The 25670-nt window shown below is 42.9% G+C and overlaps 1 protein-coding gene across 1 annotated transcript; it reads right to left on the bottom strand.

Annotated features, from left to right (window-relative positions):
- Nucleotides 1-3383: 3383 nt before the first annotated feature.
- On the bottom strand, nucleotides 3384-3935 carry LOC134222409 (uncharacterized). Its single transcript, XM_062701561.1, has one exon. The coding sequence runs from the start codon at nucleotides 3933-3935 to the stop codon at nucleotides 3384-3386; it is 552 nt and encodes a 183-aa protein (XP_062557545.1).
- Nucleotides 3936-25670: the final 21735 nt, after the last annotated feature.

Genomic DNA, 25670 nt, shown 5'->3' with positions numbered 1-25670 from the left:
AGGGATTTCTTCAGAAATTTCTCCGGAAAGGCATTTGTAATATTTTCAGAAATTCTCCTGGAACTTCTTCTAGGGAGTCGGAAGAAATTTCGGAAAGAATTTTCAAGGAAGTTGATGGAAGTTCTGAAGGAATTCATTAAAGAAATTCTAAATTAATTCTTAGAATTCCTTTGTCGAATTTTCTGAGGAATATCTTGAGGAATTTCCACACGAACTTTTGAATTTATATCCAAAGTACTTGTGCTGTGATGCGGAAATATCCTAGTGAAAATGTACACTTTTGCTGTGGAGAGTCAAGCTATAGCTATTAGGATGCTGCTCCCATAAGTCTGACTGTAACTAGCAATCCTATCGCACCTATCCATTAACCTTCCGTCTGTGCTCAAAAAAACTTACGTTGTCTGTGCTCTGGGGTCAAATTGACCCCAAATTGAAATTGCTATAACTTTTTTAATGTTTGGCCGATTTTGGATTTTTGGGGCTGTTTCGAAAGATAATTTAATCATCTTCCAGGTCGTTACCAAAGATTGACTATTGGTGGACGGGTACATCGCGGGGAGGGGTTTTAGTGAATAAGGGTACAAAAACAGTGATTTTTCATGAATATTATAGTTATATCCGAAAATCCTACCCACTTTGAACTGCACCTTTTTAAAAAAGGTTATGCAGGAAGGCGTGTGCTTTGGCATGAGGCGTTGATAACTTTAGAACTTGGCCGCCAGGTGGTGGTATATTTGAATTTATTATTTTAGACTACTCAAGTAATTCCGATATATAAAATTCTCCTCAGTGCAAATACTCTCATCACACAAATTTAAAGTTTGTTAAAATGGCGTCTTGATCAAAGGTCGTCTAGTGGGAATGGACTGTCTTGTGACGGAAGTAATAATTGAGAATTTTACTAATAGGCGGAAAATTGGCTGATCTTTGGTTACGCATGTAGACCCAAAGGCCTTAATTCCAGCGTTTTCTTGGGTGACCTAAAACATATTATGTGAACACATTCTATTATTTGCAGCATCACTGGAGCAGGTTGAAAACAAAGAAAACTATTGATTAACTCTACCACAACATTTATGTTTGTCAAAAATGCTACAAACCAAAATACATCAGATCTCACATGGAACAATATACTCAAATATAACAGCTCACTAGTGCCGCATCTTAGAAGAAGTGCTTATTATATTGAGCACCGCTTTGTAGTCCTGGACATCCTGAATAATGTTGCCGAATACAACTTGGGTGTAGGTATGAGGGATCTCAAGCTAAAGCAACATTTCAAACATGCAAGAATATGGCAAGTACACTAGCACCGTCTATTTGTAAATTTCCTAATTATTTATTCCGTCCCATGACAGTCCATTCCTACCAGACGAACTTTGTTAAGGACGTCATCTTTGAAAATTTCAAAATTGTGCGATAGGAATATTTACAATGAGGAAAATCCCATATTACTAGAGTAGTCTAAAATAATGAATTCAAATATACCACCACCTAGCGATCAAGCTCTAAACTAATCAATGCCTCATGTCAAAGCCCACGCATTCCTGCATAACCTTTTTGAAAAGGTGCAGTTCAAAATGGGTAGGATATTCAGATATAAGTAAAATAAGCATAAAAAATCACTGTTTTTGTACCCTTTTTTACGAAAACCGATGTACCCGCCCACCTATAGTCAATTTTTGGTAACGACCTGAAAGATGATTAAATTATCTTTCGAAACAGCCCCAAAAATTCAAAATTGGCCAAACATTAAGAAAATTAGAGAAATTTTAATTTGGGGTCAATTTGACCCCAAAGCACAGACAACGTAAGTTTTTTGAAAAAAGTACACCGTAGCGCATATTTTCAAGATTTTTCGAGCGAATTTGCACCTAGGAGACAGATCTCGGCGAGTTTTAGCAAACTACCAAAAATTAGGAGAATCGGTTGAAAACTAAAAAAATGGCAGCCACTCAAAGTGGCCTGGGGTCATATTGACCCCAGAGCACAGACAAAAGGTTAAATGACAAACGATTTCGTTTGGTAACGAAATAAATAATAAGGAAATTTACAAATAGGCGGCGCAAGTGTACTTGCAATATTCTTGCATATATGAAATATTGCTTTAGCTTGAGATCCCTCATACCTACACCCAAGTTGTATTCGGCAACATTGTTCAGGATATCTAGCACTACAAAGCGGTGCTCAATATAATGAGCACTTCTGCCCATTTTTAAATTTGTGCGATAAGAATATTTACACTGAGGAGATTCTATATATCGGAATATCTTGAGTAGTCTAAAATAATGAATTCACATATACCACCACCTGGCGGCCGAGTTCTAAACTTATCAATGCCTCATGCCAAAGCACATGCCTTCCTGCATAGCCTTTTTAAAAAAGGTGCAGTTCAAAATGGGTAGGATTTTCGGATATAAGTAAAATAATCATGAAAAATCACTGTTTTTATACTCTTGTTCACTAACACCCCTCCCCGCCATGTACCCGCCTACCAATAGTCAATCTTTGGTAACGACCTGAAAGATGATTAAATTATCTTTCGAAACAGCCCCAAAAATCCAAAATTGACCAAACATTAAAAAAGTTATAGCAATTTCAATTTGGGGTCAATTTGACCCCAGAGCACAGACAACGTAAGTTTTTTTGGGCACAGACAGAAGGTTAAAGGTACATATGCTGTTGGTGTCAATTTTTAAATTGTAATTTAAAATTAATTTCGTAAAATTCTCCCCTTGAAGAAGACTCGAAGTAGAGTCGAAACGTCGGGAAAAATCTAAAACATTCGTTTTGATTATCCAAGACTGCAACGCCGTTAGAAGTAGTTCCGATATACCAACATCAGTCAAACCCCCTTCATCATTATTAAATGTTGAACTTGAGGACAAAATAATGTTGTCGTACACTGCTCTGAAATGACGCAACATTCAATACAAATTAGGATTTGGTAAAACTCAAACTGCCTTATTTTTTTGAAAAATAAGCTGAATATCAACGTACTTTACGCTACCTAAAATATTTAACAAAGTCAAGATTTTTTCTCCGATGCTCCGATGAGTTGATGAATGAAAGGTTTCAGTAAAAATCAATTGATCGGAAATCCGGAAACACGGTAAATAGTGCGGAGTTCAGATTTATTCGACTTCAAAACTGCTGGCAAGTTCATCTGGCTTCGAAAACATGTGTGTCGTTATTTGACAACGCAAGTTATGATCAATGAAGTCTCGAAATCTCACTTTTTGTCTGTTCAATGACAAAGAATTGGAAGATTTCTAACGGGCTTGGTAGTCATATGGCTACTGCTTCTGCCTCATACGCAGGAGGTCATGGGTTCAATCCCAGGTCCGTTCTATTCTTCTACTTTGTATCTATCTCAATATTTCTCATTTTCTTTCGCATTTCACAAAGGACAAGCAGCCTTGATTGTCTTCGCGAATCATCGTCGGTTGTGCTTGAGGTTGGCTGAGATCGCTAAGCAGCCTCCGCAGCCAGACTCGCTGAGGGCCATATACTTGGCCTCCATGGACGATAGCGTAACGCTTGCGGCGTGCCCATGAAATCGCTGAACCGTCGAAGAAGAACACCATACCCGATGTCGATTTCCGATCCGCCGAGTCACCGGCCCAGTCAGCGTCGCTGTATCCGCTCAGATGTTGATCTGGATCGCCACCAACAATGAGATAATAATCACTTGTCTGCTTCAAATAGTGCAGGGTTCGTTTTGCGGCCGTCCAATCTTTTTGTGTCGGACCACAAAACTTCCGGCCAAGAATAGCCGCTGCATTGGCAATATTCAGACGAGCTGCTACTGCTAGATACAACAGGCCTCCTAAAAGACTCCGGTATTGGGTGGCATCCTCCATAACTTCACTGTTTTCTTCACATTTCAGGTAGTTTGGATCCATTGGCGACCTTGCCCCTTTTTCGCCTTCCATTCCGTGACTTTTGATAAGCTTCTTGATGTACGGTTTCAAACGAATCTTGAACGCTCCTTCCTTCCATTTCACCTCCTATCCAAGGAAGTGGGAAACTGCTCCCAACGATGTCAAGTCGAACTCCACCTTCAAGCTTTCGAACATTTTCTCGATTTCCCTCTCCGAGACCGACGCAATCAACAAGTCATCGACGTAGACCAGCAGATACGCTTCGCCATCACCGGTGTGAGAACACGTGATATGATTTTAAGTGTCAAAAATTTTCCAAAATTTCTTCGGAAGTTCCTTAACGAGTTGGGAAGTAGTTCATCGAAAAATTACTCTCAAAGATCCTCCAGGAATTCCTCCGGAAGTTCCTCCGGGAATTCCTCCGGAAGTTCCTCCGGGAATTCCTCCGGAAGTTCCTCCTGGGATTTCTTCGGAAGTTCCTCCGGGAATTCCTCCGGAAGTTCCTCCAGGAATTCCTCCGAAAGTTCCTCCGGGAATTCCTCCGGAAGTTCCTCCGGGAATTCCTCCGGAAGTTCCTCCGGGAATTCCTCCGGAAGTTCCTCCGGGAACTCCTCCGGAAGTTCCTCCGGGAATTCCTCCGGAAGTTCCTCCGGGAATTCCTCCGGAAGTTCCTCCGGGAATTCCTCCGGAAGTTCCTCCGGGAATTCCTCCGGAAGTTCCTCCAGGAATTCCTCCGGAAGTTCCTCCGGAAATTCCTCCGGAAGTTCCTCCGGGAATTCCTCCGGAAGTTCCTCCGGGAATTCCTCCGGAAGTTCCTCCGGAATTCCTCCGGAAGTTCCTCCGGAATTCCTCCGGAAGTTCCTCCGAATTCCTCCGGAAGTTCCTCCGAATTCCTCCGGAAGTTCCTCCGAATTCCTCCGGAAGTTCCTCCAGGAATTCCTCCGGAAGTTCCTCCAGGAATTCCTCCGGAAGTTCCTCCGAATTCCTCCGGAAGTTCCTCCGAATTCCTCCGGAAGTTCCTCCAGGAATTCCTCCGGAAGTTCCTCCGAATTCCTCCGGAAGTTCCTCCGGGAATTCCTCCGGAAGTTCCTCCAGAATTCCTCCGGAAGTTCCTCCGAATTCCTCCGGAAGTTCCTCCGGGAATTCCTCCGGAAGTTCCTCCGAATTCCTCCGGAAGTTCCTCCGAAATTCCTCCGGAAGTTCCTCCGAATTCCTCCGGAAGTTCCTCCGGGAATTCCTCCGGAAGTTCCTCCGGGAATTCCTCCGGAAGTTCCTCCAAATTCCTCCGGAAGTTCCTCCGAATTCCTCCGGAAGTTCCTCCAAATTCCTCCGAAGTTCCTCCGGGAATTCCTCCGGAAGTTCCTCCGAATTCCTCCGGAAGTTCCTCCGGGAATTCCTCCGGAAGTTCCTCCGGGAATTCCTCCGGAAGTTCCTCCGGGAATTCCTCCGGAATTCCTCCGGAAGTTCCTCCGAATTCCTCCGGAAGTTCCTCCAATTCCTCCGGAAGTTCCTCCGAATTCCTCCGGAAGTTCCTCCGGGAATTCCTCCGGAAGTTCCTCCGGGAATTCCTCCGGAAGTTCCTCCCAATTCCTCCGGAAGTTCCTCCGAATTCCTCCGGAAGTTCCTCCGGGAATTCCTCCGGAAGTTCCTCCGAATTCCTCCGGAAGTTCCTCCGGAATTCCTCCGGAAGTTCCTCCAAGAATTCCTCCGGAAGTTCCTCCAAGAATTCCTCCGGAAGTTCCTCCCAGAATTCCTCCGGAAGTTCCTCCGGGAATTCCTCCGGAAGTTCCTCCGGGAATTCCTCCGGAAGTTCCTCCGGAAGTTCCTCCGGGAATTCCTCCGGAAGTTCCTCCGGGAATTCCTCCGGAAGTTCCTCCGGGAATTCCTCCGGAAGTTCCTCCGGGAATTCCTCCGGAAGTTCCTCCGGGAATTCCTCCGGGAATTCCTCCGGAAGTTCCTCCGGGAATTCCTCCGGAAGTTCCTCCGGGAATTCCTCCGGGAATTCCTCCGGGAATTCCTCCGGAAGTTCCTCCGGGAATTCCTCCGGAAGTTCCTCCGGGAATTCCTCCGGAAGTTCCTCCGGGAATTCCTCCGGAAGTTCCTCCGGGAATTCCTCCGGAAGTTCCTCCGGGAATTCCTCCGGAAGTTCCTCCGGGAATTCCTCCGGAAGTTCCTCCATAAGTTCCTCCGGGAATTCCTCCGGAAGTTCCTCAGGGAATTCCTCCGGAAGTTCCTCCGGGAATTCCTCCGGAAGTTCCTCCGGGAATTCCTCCGGAAGTTCCTCCGGGAATTCCTCCGGAAGTTCCTCCGGGAATTCCTCCGGAAGTTCCTCCGGGAATTCCTCCGGAAGTTCCTCCGGAAAATTCCTCCGGAAGTTCCTCCGGTAATTCCTCCGGAAGTTCCTCCAAGGATTCCTCCGGAAGTTCCTCCGGGAATTCCTCCGGAAGTTCCTCCGGGAATTCCTCCGGAAGTTCCTCCGGGAATTCCTCCGGAAGTTCCTCCGGGAATTCCTCCGGAAGTTCCTCCGGGAATTCCTCCGGAAGTTCCTCCGAATTCCTCCGGAAGTTCCTCCGAATTCCTCCGGAAGTTCCTCCGAATTCCTCCGGAAGTTCCTCCGGGAATTCCTCCGGAAGTTCCTCCGGAATTCCTCCGGAAGTTCCTCCGGGAATTCCTCCGGAAGTTCCTCCGGGAATTCCTCCGGAAGTTCCTCCGGGAATTCCTCCGGAAGTTCCTCCGGGAATTCCTCCGGAAGTTCCTCCGGGAATTCCTCCGGAAGTTCCTCCGGGAATTCCTCCGGAAGTTCCTCCGGAAGTTCCTCCGGGAATTCCTCCGGTTTGGTTTCCTTTTCATATGGGACAAATATGCAATTCACGGCAGCACAGGCATGATAAAAAATATTCTTCGTCGCGCCGATTCAATTTTGACGGCGGAAGCGGCGTGAGAAAAGCACCGGCGACGACAGCGTGGCTTGGCGGCGCGCAGGTCTACTCCAGATTTAGTTTTTACACAATCGTGTAAAAAATGCTACGCATAATTTATGTAAACTTGCCAGAGTTTGTATGATTCGGCAAAAAATCGTTAAACATGTGCACGGATTTTCCCCTGGTTGAAAGTAAAATTGGAAAAAAAGAAAGTAATATTATAGATAATATCAAATTGTGTTATTTCAACAGCAAATGACCAAAATAAAACAATTTGACCAATCTTCAATCAAGGTCTATCGATGCGTCGATGACGCACAAACCGATCGTTACGCGCCTCTCGATCACGAACTCTTTTATTCCCTCTATGTACTCTACGTCGGCCTTTTCTCAGCAACTTCGATTAAGCATGTTTGTCGCGTGGGTGACATCCTATGTAACATCAAGCGAATGTCCACATAATCAAACTAAGTCGATCCCGGCGTTCAACGTGCAGTGCCTTTGCCCAAGTCTGAAATCCAATCCAACCCAACCAACATTTACACCACTGGCAGCAGTACCGGCCAATCCAATCCAAACCAGTCACCGGCGAGAATTTTGGGACGAGTGTCTTACTCATATTACAGGGTAGAAGATCATTTTGAGGCTTTCCATCCATTTTTACTCATGACACAGTACATCACTGAATTGGAACACAGACGACTCGTTGTAAACAGAAACGAAAAAAGAAACCTTTGGATCAAAAAACAACTTCAAGGTTTTGAAGAAGAGATAAAAAAATCAAATTTTAATTTTAATATAGCAGATTTTCGAAAGTTCAATAAAATTACTTAAAATTATACTACTCTGCTTTCATATATAGGACCCCTGACTGAAGTTGATGTCGTACCCTATGATTATGGTTTGTTTTCGTACTTTTTCCAGCCATCCGTTCACATATTTTATTTTTATTCACATTCAATGTGTGCAGGCGATGACAACGCGACGGTCGTCGATGAGGAGGCGTTAGTTAAACAACCTTCTGCTTAAGCTCTGACAAACTGCAGAAAAAACAAATGACTAATTATGGCCATCGAATGGCACCATCTGTTAACCAATCGGGCGTTTTCGGATCTAGAAAATCGGCACTGCCGTTTTCGGGTGAACCAACTGAACTACGCCAACCTGGGATGACCCGGCGGTGCAAGATTCAAGGCAAACGAGGTCTAATGAAAATATCCCCTGCATGGGGACCTAAACGGCACGCTTCAATTGACGGGAATTTTGAAATCCCGAATAAGGAGCTGCAGCAATTGGTTGCAATCAAGCAGAGTGAGGTCAGTCCGGAAATAAACCACTCAAGTGGACCCAAAGTGGATTCATATAATAGGTGTTGGTTGAAAATAGCACAAACTCTGCTCAATTATGCGGCGACGAATGCAATTTAACCTCATTTAGTGTGCATTTTTAATGAATTCAGTATGATACTCGGCTCGGCGTGCATGTGAGCATCTATGAAAAGGCATAGTTTATGCGTATCCAATAAACATTGACGTAGCAGGAAAGGTTATTTCAGAATTCTATGTAGATCAAGAAATAGGAGCTTTCCCGTTTTAGGAGACAACTAACATATTACTTCATTGGTTTCCATGCAATCCACTAAACATTGATTTATCCTTCCTGACTACGCCAATGCCAATCAATCGATAAAATGGGGTGGTCCTTCGCCTAGTTTCAGGAAACGCCGATGAAACTCGATGTCGTAATCATAGTTAGAACCCTACCACTTCTGGTTGTCGCCAGAAAGCTCACGCCAGATGGAAGTCATTCAACCCAACCCCGAGCTGAAAATGGAATCACGGAATGGGAATCTACCCATTCATTCCTACACGAACGAACGTACGGGAGGCTAATGGGGATGTGTATGAGTTTGTTATCCGGTACTCGGTACGCGCCTTGATTATGATTACAAAATCGATACACGCGACCACATTTTGGGCTCTGCATCACGAAGAAGCCAGTGAGGCAGAAAGAATTCCCAACGCCGAGTCAGCACAATGCAATGCCAGGTGAGTGGAGCTCTAATCGAGTGTGACATCAACCCAAAAACCGAACGAAAAGTAAAATGCCAACCGTAGTAGGTAAATGATTTCTTGGTTTAGATTTGGCAGAGCACTAGAAGTGGCACAACTACACGAGTTTCCTGAACGTAGGAGCAATAGCGCGCGTAGGCACACGTACGTAGGTGGGAAGGAAGTGACTTGAACTCCACTGCGACCAGCCTAGATCGTGTCAGCCTGGTAAGACGCTAATTTATTAACCACCAACAGGCACATGGGTACTGTCGTACACTTTTATGACCAGATGGCCTTGAGTATTGACGATCGTGATATCGGATGAGTCCTGGTGGTGGTTTGATCGTTTTGACTTTCCTTTTGGCAAATAAAATTAAAGTTGAAGGAATCATCATTTGTTCAAGTGTAGATCTACGCATCCCCAGCAAAGATTGTAATGATAAAAATGTAAGAAAATGAAAACTGTAGAATTGTAAACAATTAAAAGCTTTCCTGCGTAAATATTGGTCCCAGCGTTCAACACTATTAAAACATAACAACACTTTTGATTGCCGATCAGTTACATTAAAAAAATCAAGCATAATTTTTCATAACGACGTATGTAACAATTATGAGGATTCGAGAAATCCTTTGCAGAAAGTTAGCAAAACTTCTTCTAAAACTGTTTTAAAACTAAATCTTTTTTCAATACTTTTTTCCGCTGGCATGCATCATTACATGACACGTAATAAGCGTGCTTCACATCAGCTTCAGATCAGTTCATTCAAATTCACTGTGAAAAACGATAAAATTATACATACACCGGTATACTGCACAGACGTCGGTTTTCCATAGTGCACGATTGGCGCAACTGCAGTTTTGTTTTGTTTTGCTTTTTTTGTTACATTACTCTTAGTTTCAATACGTTAAAGCGACGTATGTAACAGTGAGACATCAAAAATAGAAATTTTTACATACGTCGATTCGTAAAAAGATTGAATTACACGCTAAAAATGAACTACTCAAAATTGAGTCGAATCCGACTCATTTTCATTAAAAACGGGACAACTCAAAATTTGAGTAAAAGATACTACTTCAATAAAATGATGATTGCACTTAAACTAGGAGTCTGTTTGTCGTAAAATGCACTAAGATAGATAGATAAACTTGATTCGCATCTGTCGTATTAAAAATTGATGGAAGGCCAAGCTTAACTTTTGCGAAATCATTATTTTATTGAAGTAGTATATATTACTCAAATACACCCGATTCTGTTTTTACACGGATTTTTTTTACACGGCCGTGTAAAAAAAATCCCATACAAAATTTTTGCAAAGTTGCTCCATTTTGCATGATTTGTCGAGAAATCATAAAACTTTTTTTACACGGTTTTTCAAATTTTGAACTGAAAACTCTTTTTACACGGAACGCATCCCCCGAGTAAAAAAAGAATCGGGTGTATTGAGTTGTCCCGTTTTTAATGAAAATGAGTCGGATTCGACTCAATTTTGAGTAGTTCATTTTTAGCGTGTAAAGAATTTTAAGATCTGAAATCAGTAAAATCGATGCGTATTACATAAAGCCGCGTGTGATTATCATGTTGTATTAAAAACGTCGTTTTGTTTACTTTTGTTACATACGTCCTTATGAAAAATTATGCTTGATATATACAATTCTTAATTTTAATTCATTAACCTTCCTAACGTGTTCGGAACAATATGACCCAAATCCCACTTAACTTTTTACGAAACAATGTGAAAGTCTGAAACTATTGACTTTTCCTATTTCGAGGAAAAACTATGTTCCTTAACGTTGACCTACTTTGTACGACGTTCCTGAAGGGGTTCAAAAAAACTCAAACTTACGGTGTTCGGATCATATTGACCCGGATTTGAGGAAGGATTATCAGTTGGTAATTTTATATGGACGAAAATTACACAATAATACTATTGTTTATTGTTTTTTTTCTAAAAAAAATGTGCCCAGAACTATTCCAGAGATGACGAATAACAAATGCAGTCAATATTTCTACAGATGTTCTAGGTTCTACTAAGAGTTCAGAGCCTTGATCTACCAGGTCAATTACGCTTGGTACAAAACCAATAGCAACCCATACAGGCCTGCTAAGGCCATGCGCATGATTTATTATTAAGCTATGTCCAAACCGGATGTTTACAATTCGCCAAATCATTCTGGATTTTAGCCCAATTGGTCTAATAACCCAAGTGGGTTTAATAACAAAGCCAATAGCATCCCATCGTGTCCATACAGGTCTTTAGAGGCCATGCGCATCATTTACAATTTAGACATGTCCGAACCGGATAAGCTAAGTTTTCCAAATCATTCTGGAGTTAAGACTTATTGGTCTATCACGTCAACTGAATTCAATACACAGCCAACAGCAACTCATGGTGTTTATACAGACCCTTGGACGACATGCGCATAATTTACGATTTAGATATTTCCAAACAGGATGTTCTAAGTCCTCCAAATCAGTTCTGACCAATTGGTATGGGTCAATAGGGTTCAGAACAACACCGGTTTTGTACCGAGTACAATTGACATGATGGCCCAATTGGTCTGAACTCTAGAATGATATGGAGGAGAACTTACAATATCCTTTTGGACAGATCTAAATCGTAATCGTATATGAACTTCACGGATTGTTATTAGCTGTGTATCGATCCCATTTGGCTGAACTCCAGAATGATTTGGAATTAAGAACATCTGATTTGAACATCGTGCACATCAAAATCGTGAATCATGCGCATGGACACTATAGATTACTATTGGTTTTGTACCGAGCACAGAAGACTTTCTCATTTAACTGGTCAGGAAACCAGAATAATTTGAAGAACCTAAAACATCTGGATTGGACACATTTTTTGACGTAGGAAAAAAATGGCAAATAAATTACAGTTTTTTCCGAGCTATGGCCAACATTTTCGTCGAGGTGCATTACAGATGCAAAATTGTCTGATTTTAATTTTGTTTTTACGTAATTGAAAAAGTTCTTTGGACAGGACTTTATTTCAAGCTCAGTTTTTGAATTATATTCTTCAAGTGCATTGCAGTCGGGATTCGCTGGTTGGGATCTTAATACTTGGGTCACTTTTTAGTTGGGCCTCCGCTGGTTGGGGCATGGCCCAATTAAAAAGCAACCGTACGTCAAAATTAAGTGTAAACACGGAAAACGGGATTGGGTGTCGCTGGACATCATTTGTGATGTTCAAGTCGAAATACATTGTTCAAATGGCTGTCAGTTGGCCCAACTAAAAAACCGAATTCGTTAGCTGGGTCGAGGTCGTGGCTCAACCAGCGAATCGCGACTGTACTGATGGCTAGATTCAGTTGGTCGCAGATTTCCAAATATTGCGCTAAGTTTCGATCACTCTCTTCTTTCTTGTAGATTTTATGTGCTTTTTGTTAGCGATTTTTCAAATTTTTAATTTGACTGTTGTACCAGATTGGACTTTTTGTAATTCTTTGTTGTCGTTTTTTCTTTAGTGGATTTTATTGTTTAATTATTTCCTTAATGGGCGGATCGTAAGGACCTGGCCCAGGGCATAAGGGTCGGGGTAACAGGGCTGGTCAAGGGCGCAAGTAAAACACGTTGTTTCTAAATTATTTTCTATTTTTCTGACTTACTGTGGTGTCTGTGAATGTAGTGTGTATGGTTGCGGCCGGCCGATAAAAAGAGCACTTGTGGTGGGTTGCTGGGGTCCAACAGGAGGGCGGTATACTTGGCGACTCGGAATCTACCACTTTCAATGGTATGCCGTGACTTGGGTGGCTCACTCTGATAGCCGACTTCTCCGGATCGACGATAGTGTTTGTCCGGCAGAGGTAGGGTGGTCTAACCGGTAGTACCGAAACCAGTAACACCGGTATTACCGACCAATTTTGGATACCGAAAATACCGGTTTGAAAGACGGAAAATACCGCTATTTTCGGTATTTCAAATTTTGCTGTCAGAATCAAAAATCTTGAATAGTTTTCACCTACATATATCAGCTAAACTGCATGTAATCGCATATCTGTCCCATATAAATAGGAAATCGAGCATAGATGGGAGAGATATTCGGTTACAAGCATTAAAGACTCTTCGTGCAAAAAAATACAATTGATTGTGCGCACACTCAACCGGTGGTAGTTAAATTTTCTAACAATTCTGTATAAGAATCTACCAAAACCTGTATCAGAACTCGGCTTATGCGAAATTATTAGATTCTTATTATAAGTATTGTATAAAAATCTGTAAAAAATCTTGCGGGCAGCAGGGACTATGTCCAAGGGCTTAACGATCCCTCCCCAGGCCATCTGCGAGTTGTGGCGCCTGCCTAGGATGTGGTGGGGTTTGACAGTGGGCCCTGGTAAACCTCTATAAAAAGCTGCATGTATCCGCAAGTAGGCCCCACCAAAGCGACCGTGTGCCGCTCAAAGCGCACAAGCCCAAGTCCTGGTGTTAGGTGGGACGCTAAACAGCCCTGACACGACGGCCCTCCGACGAGACAGGAGGTTTGCGCAGGCTCAATAAGCCGCCTGGAAAACCAATCATTACGAACAATATAAGAGATAATGCGACTCGATATAATTGGCAAAGACCTAGGCGACGAATACAGGATCATGATTGGAAGCTTGGAACATGGAATTGCAAGTTGCTAGGTTTCGCAGGTTGCGACAGGATGATCTACGATGAATTACATCCCCGCAACTTCGACGTCGTGGCGCTGCAGGAGATTTGCTGGACAGGACAAAAAGTGTGGAAAAGCGGGCATCGAGCGGCTACCTTCTACCAAAGCTGTGGCATCACCAACGAGCTGGGAACCGGCTTCATAGCAGCCAATCAACCCAAGGATTGCAAACTGAGGATTAAATGCCGTTTCATCAACTATAGCATAATCAACGTGCACTGCCCACACGAAGGGAGACCCGACGACGAGAAAGAAGCGTTCTACGCACAGCTGGAGCAGACATACGATGGATGCCCACTGCGGGACGTCAAAATCGTCATCGGTGACAAGAACGCACAGGTAGGAAGGGAGGAAATGTATAGACCGGTCATCGGACCGGATAGTCTGTACACCGTATCGAATGACAACGGCCAACGATGCATAAACTCCGCAGCCTCCCGTGGAATGGTAGTCCGAAGCACCTTCTTTCCCCGAATAATATCCACAAGGCCACATGGAGATCACCTAACCAAGAATCGGAAAACCAAATCGACCACGTTCTAATCGACGGTAAGTTCTTCTCCGACATCACGAACGTCCGCACTTACCGCAGTGCGAATATTGAATCCGACCAGTACCTCGTTGCAGTATGCCTGCGCTCAAAACTCTCGATGGTGTACAACACGCGTAGAAGTCGGACGCCGCGGCTTAACATTGGGCGGCTACAAGACGCTATACTAGCCCAAGACTACGAGCAGCAGCTGGAAGTGGCACTCCCAACGGAAAAGCAGCTAGGCACAGCGTCTCTTGAAGATGGCTGGAGAGATATTCGATCCGCCATTGGTAGCACCGCAACCGCTGCACTTGGCACTGTGCCCCCGGATCAGAGAAACGACTGGTATGACGGCGAATGTTAGCAGTTAGTGAAAGAGAAGAATGCAGCATGGGCGAGATTGCTGCAACACCGCACGAGGGCGAACGAGGCACGATATAAACAGGCGCGGAACAGACAAAACTCGATTTTCCGGAGGAAAAAGCGCCAGCAGGAAGATCGAGACCGTGAAGAGACGGAGCAACTGTACCGCGCTAATAACACACGAAAAATCTATGAGAAGTTGAACCGTTCACGTAAGGGCCACGTGCCACAACCTGATATGTGTAAGGACATAAACGGGAACCTTCTTACGAACGAGCGTGAGGTGATCCAAAGGTTACCGGCTCCGAATCTCCAGGAAATCCATGAAAACGGACTTCCGGATAAACTGACACGGTTGATCAAAGCTACGATGGATCGGGTGATGTGCGTAGTTCGAGTTTCAGGGGCATTCTCGAGTCCCTTCGAAACCCGCAAAGGGTTACGGCAAGGTGATGGTCTTTCGTGTCTGCTATTCAACATCGCTTTGGAAGGGGTAATACGAAGAGCAGGGATTAACACGAGTGGTACAATTTTCAATAAATCCGTCCAGCTATTTGGCTTCGCCGACGACATAGATATTATGGCACGTAACTTTGAAAAGATGGAGGAAGCCTACATCAGACTGAAGAGGGAAGCTAAGCGGATCGGACTAGTCATCAACACGTCGAAGACGAAGTACATGATAGGAAGAGGTTCAAGAGAAGACAATGTGAGCCACCCACCGCGAGTTTGCATCGGTGGTGACGAAATCGAGGTGGTAGAAGAATTTGTGTACTTGGGCTCACTGGTGACTGCCGAAAATGACACCAGCAGAGAAATTCGGAGACGCATAGTGGCTGGAAATCGTACGTACTTTGGACTCCGCAAGACCGATCGAATAGAGTTCGCCGCCGTACCAAACTGACAATCTACAAAACGCTCATTCGACCGGTAGTCCTCTACGGACACGAGACCTGGACGATGCTCGTGGAGGACCAACGCGCACTTGGAGTTTTCGAAAGGAAAGTGCTGCGTACCATCTATGGTGGGGTGCAGACGGCGGACGGTACGTGGAGGAGGCGAATGAATCACGAGTTGCATCAGCTGTTGGAAGAACCATCCATCGCTCACACCGCGAAAATCGGACGACTGCGGCGGGCCGGGCACGTAGCCAGAATGTCGGACAGTAACCCGGTGAAAATGGTTCTCGACAACGATCCGACGGGCACAAGAAGGCGAGGTGCGCAGCGGGCAAGGTGGATCGATCAGGTGGAAGATGACTTGCGGACCCTCCGTAGACTGCGTGGTTGGCGACGTGTAGCCATGGACCGAGCCGAATGGAGAAGACTCTTATATACCGCACAGACCACTTCGGCCTTAGTCTGAATAAATAATAAATAATAGGTAAAAGTAGGATACATAAGAAAGTTTTCAAATTGTTATTCAAATTAAAAAATATATAACCCATATTATTCCACCTAGCCTTTCTCGCGCATTTAAAAAATGAGAAGAACACATAAGAGAAGTCAAATTAGCACTTATGGGAATAGATTGATACTGTTTGCATGAATTGCAGCAGTTTCTGAAAAAAATTGATTTCGACAAAAAAAAAACAATAATTTTCAATAACTTTGTAACGCAATGACCAATCGAGCCAATTTTTAATAGGAAAGAACCAGACCGCATTCCGCGTCGATTGCAACCTTTTGCAAGCAAATCGGATAATGCTAAGTAAAAAGAGTGTCTCACATTTATGTAGGTACACATATCCATACAGACATCACCTTAATTCGTCGAGCTGAGTCGATTTGTATATTACACAATAGGTCTCAGAATCTTCTATCAAAAATACGTTTTTGGAGTGATTTTGTAGCCTCTGCGTATACTTTGTACACGAGAAAGGCAAAAAGATGAAGGCAAAGGTGGCTCAAAAAAACACTTTTTCAAATTTTTTGATGGACCGCCTTCTTATTCGGAAAAATGTGTGCAGAAACATCAAAAAACAGTTGGACGGCACAATTTACAATGAAGAACTGTGAGTCTTGTCAAGTCTTGTAGAATAAAATACAGAACGTTATACTGAAAACCGCGAGAAGATTAGAAATTATTAGGCAAAGAACTTAGCATTTTACTGGAGTGTTGTATGGTCGAATTTATTTATTTTCAAAGGTAAAAGAAACAAAATTTGCTCAAACCCACTTCAGAGAAATGCTAATAACTTCGCCGGGCAAACACTAATCTTTTCGCGGTTTTAAGCTTAACATTATGTATTAAATTCTTCAAATCACTGTGTATGTTTCTGCCCTAAGGAGGGGCCCTCCTTAGCCGTGCGGTAAGACGCGCGGCTACAAAGTAAGACCATGCTGAGGGTGGATGGGTTCGATTCCCGGTGCCGGTCTAGACAATTTTCGGATTGGAAATTATCTCGACTTCCCTGGGCATAAAAGTATCATCGTGTTAGCCTCATGATATACGAATGCAAAAATGGTAACTTAGCTTAGAAACTGTGGAAATGCTTAATGAACACTATGCTGCGAGACGGCTCTGTCCCAGTGTAGAGATGTAATGCCAATAAGAAGAAGAAGAAGAAGAAGGATGTTTCTGCATACATTTTTGCATATAAACTTCCAATGAGTTTAGCACCGCCGTTGACCGATTTGGCTGATTTTTTTCCAGAGTATCAGGGGATCAAATAGAACCGAAGAAGAGAGCGGCCCACCAAAAAATTTGAAAAAAAAATTTCCATACTAATTTGAACCACCCTAGAAGGTGAACCACCCTAGAAGGTTGAGAGGTTAAACACTTGGTATGTAAAATTAGTTGTAAAACATAAAATACAGAAATAAGCATGACAAAAATATGAACCTTTTGGCAAACCCCTGTGTATGCCACGTTTCAAACGAAATTACAAGGAAAAGAAATCCTCGCTGGTTGGGTGTGGAATTTATTGTTTTCAAAACTCATAAATTATGTTAAACGAGTTAACAGACACACTCATAGCGACACAATCATACGATAATGGTATTCCGATCAATTTCAATTATATACCCCTTGTTTGCACGTATCTTGCCTACCAGCACAATTTTGTTATTGCCGACCGTTGTGGATTGGGAGTAGATTTGGAAGATTAACATTTATTTGATTTGTTTTGAGAAAAGTGAGGAGTGCTTGTTGTACATTAGTGCATGTACCGAGCCTAGCCTTCTCTCCTCGCTATGGGGGTTTGATTTATAGCTTGATGTCCAAAACGGAACATCCCACGGCCTCGGGGCTGTTGTGGTACGTGTTTCTTTCACCCTGTTGGAGACCTACAGTTGATGTGGCGTGCGGCGGCAACTCCCGCCTTGTTATGACTAACGGCCGTACGGTTCATAAACCACCAAAGCGGATGAATGAGAAAAATCGAAAACATACCTTCGTAGAGATCCCCATGATGGGTAACCGAGGAGTGTGAGCGGTGGTATGAATCACTGAAAAACTGATTTTCGCCATATAAAGATGGAACCAGTAAATTAAACCGCCATGACAAAATCGATTAAAAGTGCCGCCAATCTGCCACCACCTTGCAATTTGGTTGGGTCGTCGTTTGCAGGGTGGCATTGCGCAAAATAACCGCTAGCAGAATGATATTGGATGGCGTTTTGTAGGGTGCCTTGAACGAAACAGCTATGCTACCAACAACCCACTAACTATCTGACACATAAACGATGCAAAAGCGACACACGATCCTGGCGCCACATGCCAGAGACGGCCTGCTTAAAAGCTGTCGCGTGTGTATCGCAAAACACAAAACCGTTTCTATCCATCAGAGAAACCTGCTCAGTGCTCAATGCTCATACCTGCCAAACAACATGCGTTTTTGTGCAACGGGTACGAAATTGTTTGGAAATATGTTTATGAAATCCGAAATCCGGGTGCATTTAAAAGTGAGAAGTGGTTGACTATTTTGGATTTTCTTTTGAAGCTCCGTCTTGACCAATTTTGGCAACAGGTTCTTCTGAGTGAAAACCTACTAAGAGACAAGCTGAAAGAGATTATTATCCTCCGTTCAAATTGCATCATTCGAGTTTGAACTGCATTTTATGTTGAGCCCTTTTAAGTCGATCTCCCTCCCACATGGTCGACGCATTAAATGCGACGATCAGAGTAATGTGCACGGTGCAGGGCACTTTTAATCAGCTAGCGCGATCGACTGACAAAAACGACAGCCCATAGATCATATCCCTAGCGCCCACATACGAGTGATCGTTCCTTGTGAGGCACCGCAGTCCATCCAAGTTGTGGCGCTACAACTTTACCATTCGAAAATACAGCCAATGATATTACGCACGATACCCATGGGAACGCAATATCTGATCAGCAGCTAGTACAAGTGAGGCCACTCTTGGGAATTATTTCCAATCGTTGAGACATTATACGGTGCGCTGCAACTGAACAACTTTGAACACCTCCACTCCACGCCTCTGTAGTTAAAATTGTGGCTAAATGATAAAAATGGAAAATGTTGAATTATGTACACAAAATCGACATTGTCAGATACTTCGAAGAGTTTAACGACATTTCGTTGTCGCAAGTATAAATTAACCAAATCGAAAGATATAAATGAACGCTATCCAGGCGGGAGTTACGCTAGCTATAAATCCCGGGGTGATTCAAAAATGGGGTGGGTGATTCAAAAATGACAAGTGCTGGGGGCCTACCTTGGCCGTGCGGTAAGATGTGGCTGGGTTCGTTTCCCGGTCCGGTCTAGGAAACTTTCGGGTTGGAAATTTTCTCGACTTCCCTGGGCATGAATATATCATCGTGTTAGCCTAATGATATACAAAGTGCGATGGCCACAACTAATCATATTATAATAAAAATGTTTAAGTACTCGCACTGGTTTTTGCGAATAGCGAAATTTACTGGATATTAGAACTGTGCGCCGCCACGGCCGTGAAGAATGAATCGGCGCGCCGCCGTATGAAAATTGATCACGCCGCCGAATATTTTTACCACGCCAATGGCATTTTTACTGTTCAGTCTATATAGATTTATCTAGCTCCTGTCGGAAATACATATTTTCAGCCACGTTCATATGACAATTATTCTCTCTACAATTTTTTTTTTTTTCCTGTTCGGGTGTGCCACTGCGACCAGTTATTAGATCTATTGTAGCGTTACCCGTATCCTTAGTGTTTAAGTGCAAGTCGAATTACTCCATTACTATTGAGAAGCAATGCAAAATCAGTTTCGATACAATTGTTGTTTTGTTTTCTCGACAGCACCTTGAAAAGGTCCCGCTATTTAGACCCTTCACAGCGAGCAGTCCCATTGAAGGCGCGCCACTTATCAAAACTAAATCAATAGTTTCTTGAGAAAACAGAACAGTAATACATTTTTTGGCCATGAATCGGAGCCCTAGCCACATCATTGTCTTGCTTCTAGAATATAACCAGTAAAAAGCTGAAAACCCGGGCTTTGGCTCTGTCTACAAGACCATTTCAAGTTATAGAATTTGTTCAGTAATCAGAACTTCCGTGTGTTCCTCTCACCACCATTGCTCACCAGTTCATGAAGAGTTAGTACGTATTTAAACCCCTAGCTCGATTTTTTCCAGCAGTCAGTTCAGCCTAGGGATGGGTACCGAGGTTTTTTTTTAACTAATTGCTTGAAAAGTTGTTTCCGCTGCATACAGTTTAGCCTCAAACCAGAGGAATTCGAGTCTTTCAACTGTCTGCAAGGTAACATTAATTATGTTTTATTTCTGAGACTGCTGTTGGTAGCGAGGACTAAATACGATGAATCCTTAATTACCACAACTTATTGCCCTAGCTATGAAAATGGATTAAGCTAGGGCTCTGTTTGGTAGATCTTACACCGCAACACACTACGTCAAAGTGATCTACCGTGTTACAATTATGCAGCATTTATTGTCATTTCCAATAATGTCTAGACCCAACAGAATTAAAAGTTGACGAAGGACTTATTTAATTCAAAATAGGCTATTTGATAGGCCGTGAAATAACAAATAATGCACAGCTCACTAATTGATTAGTTTTTTCGTGACTAGAAAGCTATTCTCACTGTACATGCTTTGGAGTTTCTTTAATTCAAGACCAATAATGATGCCGGCCACGTCCTCACAGTCAATTAGGATATGGGGTGCAAAATTAGTTCGACACTGCTACAAGAGACCGAGGAATCCTCTGCATCTCCATTAGCGCACTGGAAAGGAATAGTTAGGAAGGAAATATTTTAGAAATCGCCATGGTAAGCGACTAAAAATTTCTTATGAACGACGCCATATTCATGATGGTACAAAAACAGAAAAGCAACACGTATCTAACGTATTTTCCAGAAGACTGATTCGTTATCTTAACTACTTCGCGACGACTAAAACACGCAATGCACGCGCTTGTTCGATGGCTACTGCAAACTATTGAAGATCGTAGCAAAGCGCAATACATGCGCATTTTCGCAATAACTAAAATACGCACCGTAGTAGCTGAAAAAAGTAGCTTATTCAGCCTGAAATATTTTTGGGGAGCCACTAGATCCCGTATTGTACAACGTATGCTCGCGCAAACAAAACAATATTTGTTCGATCAAAATGTACCTGACATTTAATTATTCAGAAAATAAAGGAATTGCTCCTAGAACTCTTCAGCAGTACGTACTATAATATTTATGTCTGGAAATATTTCAGAACTACATTTAAAAATTGTTTGAAAACTCGACAATTTTTTATTGAAATTCTTTAATTAATACGTCTACTTCTAAAATATTTACAGAAACTTTTTTAGGAATTCCTTCGAAAATTTCATCTGTAAGCCCATCAGAAATCCACATGAAATTCATTCACGAATTCATATAACAATTTCTTCTGAGTTTCAAATCAGGAATTCCTTTGCGAGTTTCTTCAAGAAATACTGCATGCATTGATCATCAATATCTTTTATGAACTCCTTCATGAAAAAGGAATTCCTGGCGCAGTTCCTAGGAGAATTTTGTAGAGAAATTTACAGGTGAATATATAGAAATGTTTCTGGAAGAGTTATTTAGGTATTTTCGAGAGATTTCTTGGAGAATTTCTAAGAAAGTCTGAAGAAAAATCGGAAAAATTTTCGGAGTATTTTCCTCATGATATTCAGGAGAAGTTTTCATGTAATTGCCCGGAAAAACCCTGTAAGGTTTTCTGAGCGAGTTCTTGGAAAAATTTTGGAGCAGTTTTCGTGGGAATGCTTGAGAGATTGTTGAAGGAATTTGTAAAGGAGTTCTTGTAGAACCTTTCGGAAGAATTCCTAATTAAAATTCCCGGAGAATTAATTTCCAGATTAATTTATTTGTGAACGGCCCTCCGGAAAAATCCCAAAAGGAATTTTGGGGTAGGAATTTCTAGAAGAATTACCAGAATTACCAGAGGAATGCGCGAAAGATTTTATAGATCTAGATTTCACAATAAAATTTCCAAAAGAAGTTCTTCCAGTATTCCTGGAAAATTTCCGAAAGAATTCCCGGGAGGCGGATTTAGTGGAATTCCATGAGAATTTCAGAAACAAATCAGAAGAAATGTCTGAAGAGCCTTCGTGGTAACTTCTTTAGAGTTTGCAAAGTAATTTATGAAGTGTTTTTGGAGGAGTTTCTGGAGGAACTTCAGAGAGAATTCAAAGAGAAATTTTGGATTAATTATTATGCATCTCGAGAAAAGCTAGAATGCTGCGGTTGGTTGCTCCTCAGGTAATTGCAACAGTTACTTAGCAACGACAGAGTCAATTAAAATTTTACCCACCGTATGCGCTTGTCAAAAAACACTCTTCAAGTACTCAGTTACTCCGGTTGTCTCTCACTAATACAATCAAACTGCTGTCATTTGACAAAAAGCACGTAGTTCTGCCTGAGGTTACAGGACTTCTTGGGTATTTCTTGAGCAAACATCCCGAAGTACTTTCTATATACATGCCTCCGAAGGAATTCCTATTTTTTTTTGAAGAAATTGCCGGAAGAATTGCTGGAGGCGCTTCCGGAGAAATTTCTGGAGGAACTTCCGGTCGAATTCATGGAGGAACTTCCGGAGGAACTTCGGAGCAAGTTCCAGGAGAAACTTTGGGAGGAATTTCTGGTGGAACACTCGGAGGAATTTCTGGAGGAACATTCGGAGGAATTTCTGGATAAATTCCCGAAGCAACTTCCGGAGAAATTCCCGGAGGAACTTCCGGAGGAATTCCTGGAAAACTTCAGGAGGAATTCCCGGAGGAACTTCGCTGCGCTACAGGAGATGTGCTGCACAGGACAGAAAGTGTGGAAAAGCGGGCAACGAGCGGCTACCTTCTACCAAAGCTGTGGCACTATTAACGAGCTGGGAACCGGCTTCATAGTGCTGGGTAAGATGCACCAACGTGTGATTGGGTGGCAGCCAATCAACGCAAGGATGTGCAAGCTAAGGACAAATGGCCATTTCTTCAACTATAGCATCATCAACGTGCACTGCCCACATGAAGGGAGACCCGACGACGCGAAAGAAGCGTTCTACGCACAGATGGAGAAGACGTACGGGACGTCAAAATCGTCATGTCAGTTCTGCACACCGTATCGAATGACAACGGCCAACGATGCACAAACTTTGCAGTCTCCCGCGGAATGGTAGTCCGAAGCATCTTTTTTCCCCGCAAAAATATCCACAAGGCCACATGGAGATCACCTAACCAAGAAAAGGAAAGCCAAATCGACCACGTTCTAATCGACGGTAAATTCTTCTCCGACATCACGAACGTCCGCACTTACCGCAGTGCGAATATTGAATCCGACCACTACCTCGTTGCAGTATGCCTGCGCTCAAAACTCTCGACGGTGTACAATTGTATTAATACGCGTCGAAGACGGGCGCCGCGGCCTAACATTGGGCGACTACAAGACGGTAGACTAGCCCAAAGATACGCGCAGCAGCTGGAAGTGGCACTCCCAACAGAAGAGCAGCTAGGCGCAGCGTCTCTTGAAAATGGCTGGAGAGATATTCGATCCGCCATTGGTAGCACCGCAACCGCTCCACTTGGCACGGTGCCCCCGGATCAGAGAAACGAATGGAATGACGACGAATGTGAGCAGTTAGTGGAAGAGAAGAATGCTGCATGGGCGTGATTGCTGCAACACCGCGCGAAGGCGAACGTGATTGGCCGGCTGAAGAACAACAAAGCCCCTGGGGTTGACCAACTACCAGGAGAGCTATTTAAACACGGTGGAGAGGCACTGGCTAGAGCGCTGCACTGGGTCATTACCAAGATTTGGGACGAAGAAGTTTTGCCGCATGAGTGGATGGAAGGTGTCGTGTGTCCCATCTACAAAAAGGGCGATAAGCTGGATTGTAGCAACTACCGCGCAATCACATTGCTGAACGCCACCTACAAGGTACCCTCCAAAATTGTATGCCGTCGACTAGCACCAATTGCAAGGGAGTTCGTGGGGCAATACCAGGCGGGTGTTATGGGCAAACGCTCCACCATGGACCAGGTGTTCGCCATTCGCCAAGTACTGCAGAAATGCCGCGAATACAACGTTCCCACACATCATCCACCATCATCTATTCATCAACTTCAAATCCGCATATGATACAATCGATCGGGACCAGCTATGGCAGCTAATGCACGAACACAGATTTCCGGATAAACTGACACGGTTGATCAAAGCGACGATGGATCGGGTGATGTGCGTAGTTCGAGTATCAGGGGCATTCTCGAGTCCCTTCGAAACCCGAAGAGGGTTACGGCAAGGTGATGGTCTTTCGTGTTTGCTATTCAACATCGCTTTGGAAGGGGTAATACGAAGAGCAGGGATTAACACGAGTGGTACAATTTTCAATAAGTCCGTCCAGCTATTTGGCTTCGCCGACGACATAGATATTATGGCACATAACTTTGAGAAGATGGAGGAAGCCTACATCAGACTAAAGAGGGAAGCTAAGCGGATCGGACTAGTCATCAACACGTCGAAGACGAAGTACATGATAGGAAGGGGTTCAAGAGAAGACAATATGAGCCACCCATCTAGAAGTAGAAGAATGTGTGTACTTGAGCTAACTGGTGACTGCCGAAAATGATACCATCAGAGAAATTCGGAGACGCATAGTGGCTGGAAATCGTACGTACTTTGTGTCGTAGCCAAGCAAATCCGTTCTCCAACTTGCTTTTTTGTTGAAAATAAGCGTTGGACACTTGCAAACAAATGGCGTGTTCACGCCTCAAGAAACGAACACTGAATGATCTTCATTTATTTTCTTTGTCCCCTTCTAACAATCTAGAATTCCCTGTCAGCCTACTGAGATTCAATTTCAAATTTCTTCTCATTAGCTTCTTAGTATGCTGGCATTTCAAATGCCTACTACGATAGAATTTCAAATTCGTTATCATTTTATTTTATTTAAATTCTATTTTATTTATCAATGTAACCAAAAACTGCAAATGCTTTTTTCAGGCTCACTTTATTCCCCACAATATTCACCATCTCTACTTTTCACTGTTTATTCTGATAAGCAAATTATTTGGAGCTGTTTATACGAAAGTATAAAATTAATTGTATTCTCCATGCATGTGTTTTCAAAATCAATAACAGCTGTACATTTATTGCTTGTTGCTATAAAGCATTGACGCTGTCCTAAAACTGCTCAGTTAATTCTGTTTAAGACAATTCTTTTACTAAACCATTAATTAAACCAACACAAATCCAATCCAAATCCAATCCAAATCCAATCCAAATCCAATCCAAATCCAATCCAAATCCAATCCAAATCCAATCCAAATCCAATCCAAATCCAATCCAAATCCAATCCAAATCCAATCCAAATCCAATCCAAATCCAATCCAAATCCAATCCAAACCAATACAAATCCAATCCAAATCCAATCAAAATCCAAATCGAATCCAAATCCAATCCAAATCCAATCCAAACCAATCCAAACCAATCCAAATCCAATCCAAACCAATCAAACCAATCCAAACCAATCCAAACCAATCCAAATCCAATCAAACCAATCCAAACCAATCAAATCAACCAATCCAAACCAATCAAATCCAATCAATCAAACCAATCCAAACCAATCCAAACCAATCCAAACCAATCAAACCAATCCAAATCTAATCAAATCAATCAAACCAATCCAAATCCAATCCAAACCAATCCAATTCCAATCCAAATCCAATCCAAATCCAATCCAAATCCAACCCAAATCCAATCCAAATCCAATCCAAATCCAATCCAAATCCAATCCAAATCCAATCCAAATCCAATCCAAT

The sequence above is a fragment of the Armigeres subalbatus genome, chromosome 3 (genome assembly GCF_024139115.2).
Source record: "Armigeres subalbatus isolate Guangzhou_Male chromosome 3, GZ_Asu_2, whole genome shotgun sequence".
In the NCBI taxonomy this organism is placed as follows: domain Eukaryota; kingdom Metazoa; phylum Arthropoda; class Insecta; order Diptera; family Culicidae; genus Armigeres; species Armigeres subalbatus.
The sequence above is the reverse complement of the archived record's forward strand: the minus strand, read 5'-3'. Positions and strand labels throughout refer to the sequence as shown.